Genomic DNA, 4,460 nt, shown 5'->3' on the forward strand with positions numbered 1-4,460 from the left:
ATACATATTAATTATAGAACGGAGAAAACAAAAGTCAGAATTCTGAAAAATCATAACTTTAGCTTGTTGTTACTCACTCCTCTCCAGGTTCCTACAAAACCCTTCGCTGCTGGTGGGGGTGGCTCTGCCTGGGAGCGAGCTGGTAAGTACAGAGTGAAGTGCATGCCACAGGGTTTTCCAGGCTGTTATCTTTGGTGAGATCACCAGGACTTTCTTCCAACACACCCCTGGGTTAGCTGTCAGCAGTTAAGCATCTGTATCACCCAGGACACTTGCTTTCCCAACCCCCCAAATGGACACATGCAGCCTTCACCACTGTACTAAGTCAGACCACCTTCCAGCTCCTGCCACCCTGACTAACCCCCCGGGGCACATGTTTTTTCTGTTAAGATCCTTTCTGTAAGATACATTTCCAGTGCACCAAAGGGCACCACTATTTCTGAGGGTTCGTGACAATTCTTGAAGCATGCCAGCGCAAACACGTCTCACTGCTGTTTCCAATACTGACTTGGGTAGACGACGGGGAGGCATGGTTTGAGGTGTTGGTGGTTTTTTAATACATTAATATTAGGTCAGGGCACAGCTTCATGGCACTCAAACCAGCCCCGTCTCAGTTAGGTCTCCACCTTTGATTGATTTCATTGTATCCAGGGGCATGGCCATTTTTTACCAAGTGGCCACCTCACTGTGTGGCTGTGGGCCCACTGTCCATAGAGAAGGGATGGTAACCACCTGTGTGAATCATACATGTAAACCACTTTCTCATGTTAACACCTCCATCCCAGAGAATTAGTGTTTTCTTAATCTACCCTAAGGAGCCCTGGGACATAGTGGATTACCCATGAGTAAGGTCAGCAGTTCAAACCCACCAGTTGCTTTGCAGGAGAAAGCTGAGGCTGCCTGCTCTCATTCAAGATTTACAGCTCTGGACAGTGGGTATTCCACCATCATTTTATTCCCAGTTGTCATTTTGCTGTGGAGCTTGGACTTACCTGTACATAAAGGTTCACCTCTGCACTCCGGCACAGGTAGGGGAAATTGCCTCCCGTTTTAAGGTGAGCTCTCCGTGCATTGGGATAGAGTTTGTACATTTCTTCTTTAGCTTCGGTCGAAAGTGCACTCTGGTCAAACACCTTTGAAAGAAACACAGGCAGAGTCTATGGCCACACCACCCTGAACAAGCCTGATCTCGCCGGACCTCGGAGGCTAAGCAGGGGCAGGTCTGGTTAGTACTTGGGTGGGAGACACAGGCTGAAACAGCCAGGTCTGCTCGCGTGAGTCTTCTCCAGCACGCTGCTCATGGGGTGGCACTGCCAGTGTCCATGCAGTTAGGTTTCACGCAGAGACAAGCTTTTTTCCAAAAGCTATCAGAAATTCTCAACAACAAAATAAGATTTAAAAAGAAACGGAAAATGCTACACTTAAAAAGCATTCTTTGGGGGCTAATGAGTAGACGGATTCTCCAGTCTCTGCCTTCAGGTGGCACCGTCAGCTGGCTACACAGACGTGTACTAGCTGGAGGGAAGTATCCTGCCCTAAGTACTCCAGGGCGGGGAAGGATCGCCACTCTGTTTACATTTCCTGCCCAGAAAACCTAGGCTCCCCTACAAATGAGACCGCAGGAGGGAACGGGGGTGGGGGTGAGGGGAACTAAGATAAGTAAGCCACTGGAAGAGGCATATTGACAATGAGAAAATCCTCACAAGGACAATGTTGACACACACCCTTTAAAAGGCACAGGATCTATTTTGATGAAAAGGGAGACTTACATCCATAATGGTTACAGGGATATCCCGAATTTTATGAGGTTCCACGTAAGAATTCTGGCAATTCAGGGTCAATCTTGAAGCCAGTTCACTCTGACCCAAACTTTCCAGCTACAGAAAGAAACACAGGTGAAGTTTTAAGACTCCCTTTGTTTTTCATATTTTACCTTAAGTCCACAGATACCAGCTGTACTTGTAGAAGGGGATGTGACCTGTGATGTGGACACAGTGGGGCTTAAGGACCATGATCTGGTTTTCTCAGGAGGCAGCATTTTCCCCACTGAGGGCACCTGGGTAAGGTTCCACAAATGGATCCTGAACTTCATGGCCCTCAACCTGGAGCCTGTGGACAGCAAGCCAATTCCTACCGCTCAAAGGTGACAGATAAGCATCCAAAAAACCTTAGTGCTGGAAGATACCTCACAAACCACCTAGCCCAGCTGTTCTTTAACACGGGCCTCCAGGTCTGGGTCACAGACCCACCTGGGACTAGGGGTGAAGGCTGGAGGGAAACGGACTTGGAGAGCCCCTGCCCAGGAGTGCCAGCTCGGCAAATACTTCTAATGTACATTAAGTGAAATAGTCACCCCTCGGGAAGCAAGTGCATGTGCATACTGTCCACACGAGGGGTCCACCCAGGGCCCGATCCTTACCCTGTCCACCATGAAGTCAATGGCATCAGCCATCACCGGGTCGACCAGGCCCGAGGAAAAGTTTCCCAGGACTATTTTTTTCAGCATGAACGCTGGCATCAGCCAAAAGCTGTAAAACAAAGAGGGAGTCAGTCGCCTCTGCAGACCAGTACGGGTCAACGGCCACTGCTGAGACCTCGCTGACCACCACCATTGAGTTTCTAGGCCATTTTTCGAATTCCTAAAGGAGAACTTTGATGTCATATGATCACACTTTTACTTGAGAATGTGTAATAATTCGTACCGGCATTTCAAAATACCTTTACCAAGGTGGACTGTCTGATGAGTCCAAGATTTTCCATTTGAAATTTGCCTTATTCCCAGAGGGGAGTCGGTTTCCTCAGGAAAGCTGAGCACTTAGGGGAAATAGCCCTTCCTCTGCCAGACCACGTTTCTACTTGAGGTCTTGGAACATGCATGCGGTGGGTGTTGGCATGCCTATCTTCTTTCCCTGGTCCCTCTCCTTAATGTATTGTTGGTGCTGCTGTTGGGCACGAGCGCAGCGGACACACACCAGCTCCCGAGCTCCAACACGCACACTTCAGGGACCCCACTATGTGCTTCGACCTGGGCACCCATTCCCAGCCAGCCTCCTCATTCGCCATTTTGAATTGTTGCCCCCCTGCCCCAAGATAAATCTGAAATTACATTTGCTTAAGGTAATACTTCAAAAGAGACTTCACAATAATAAAATGAGAGTTTATCTCCTTAAGTTCGCTATTATTAGATTCAACTGAGCAAAAACAAATAATGGATATTCTATTATTTTCAAATGCTGTGAACCATTATGTAAGGCAAGCAAAATTTATCTGAATCTCCACTGAGCCAATTCCAACTTGTGGAGAGGATCCTATAGGACCAAGCAGAACTGCCTGATAGAGTTACATGACTGTAATTTTATTTACAGAGCGACTGCCACACCCTTCTCCCTGGGAGTGGCTTGTAGGTTCACATCAACACCCTTGCAGCCAAGCACTTAACTAGTAAAGAGGGTTTTTGAGCATAGTGCCCTCTGAATGAAAGAATTAGCTATCTGGGATCCAATTGACAACAGCAACTTGAAAGAACAGAGGAGAAACTTAAGAGGCAGTGAACTTACAGGAGAGAACAATTTGGAAAGGGATGCAAAAATGGCTGTACAACTTGAAGAGCCTCATCAATGTCGCTGACTATTGTACGTGCAGAATCTTCTGAATTGGCATATAGCCTACTGTGTATATTCTCCACATTAACAAAGATAATTGTTTTTTAAAAGCTGTAGCATGCCTTTTGATGTGTATTTTTAGTGGAAAAGCCTCGCTGGAAATTGACCCTCTTTGGTAAGGGCCAGTCCGTGACCTCTCAGGTAAGTTTTTCCACTCCTCTCCTCTCACTCTGCTCTACCTCTCCTTCTCCCTTTCCCTCTCCCTCCCTCACTCTCTCTTTGTCATCCCTCTCCTCTCTGCTCCCTCTCCTCCGCTCCCCTCTCCTCTCTCTCCTCTCCCTCTCACTCTCTCTTTCTCCTCTGACTCTCCACCCCTCTCCTCTCACTCTCATCTCTCTCTCCTGTCCTCTCCTCTCACTTTCTTTCTCATCTGACTCTTCCCCTCTCCCCTCCTCTCCCTCTCTCTTTTTCATCTCCCACTCTTTCTCCTCTCCTCTGCTCTCCCTCTCTCGTGTTACTCTTCTCCCCCTCCTCCCGTCACTCCTCTCCTCTCACTCTCCCCCCTTTCCCCTCCCCTCTCCTCATCTCACTCTAACTCTTTCTCATTTCACTCTCCACCCCTCTCCACTCTTACTCTCTCTTTCTCATCTCACACTCCTCTCCTCTTATTCTCACTCTCTCTTTCTCCTCTCCTCCCCTCATCTGATTCTCCTTCCCTCTCACCCTCTTTCTCATCTGACTCTGTTCCCCTCTCCTCTCACTCTGTTTCTCATCTCCCTCTCTTTCTCCTCCCTTCTCGTATCACTCTCCTCTCCCTGTCTCATCTGACTCTCCTCTTACTCTCACTCTCTCTTTCAT

The 4,460-nt window shown here is 48.0% G+C and overlaps 1 protein-coding gene across 2 annotated transcripts in view; it reads right to left on the reverse strand.

Annotated features, from left to right (window-relative positions):
- SPG21 (SPG21 abhydrolase domain containing, maspardin) overlaps positions 1-4,460 on the reverse strand; it is a 21,727-nt gene that overhangs the window by 970 nt on the left and 16,297 nt on the right. For both annotated transcript variants that reach the window (XM_004711922.2, XM_045285834.1), the window contains exons 5-7: positions 2,420-2,528; positions 1,770-1,877; positions 993-1,133 (exon numbers count right to left, since the gene is read on the reverse strand). In XM_004711922.2, coding sequence (XP_004711979.1) covers positions 993-1,133; positions 1,770-1,877; positions 2,420-2,528 — 358 coding nt within the window. The remainder of the gene's footprint in view (positions 1-992; positions 1,134-1,769; positions 1,878-2,419; positions 2,529-4,460) is intronic.

Source organism: Echinops telfairi, unplaced genomic scaffold, assembly GCF_000313985.2.
Source record: "Echinops telfairi isolate 266 unplaced genomic scaffold, ASM31398v2 ScPeMD7_7475;HRSCAF=8513, whole genome shotgun sequence".
Taxonomy (NCBI): Eukaryota; Metazoa; Chordata; class Mammalia; order Afrosoricida; family Tenrecidae; genus Echinops; species Echinops telfairi.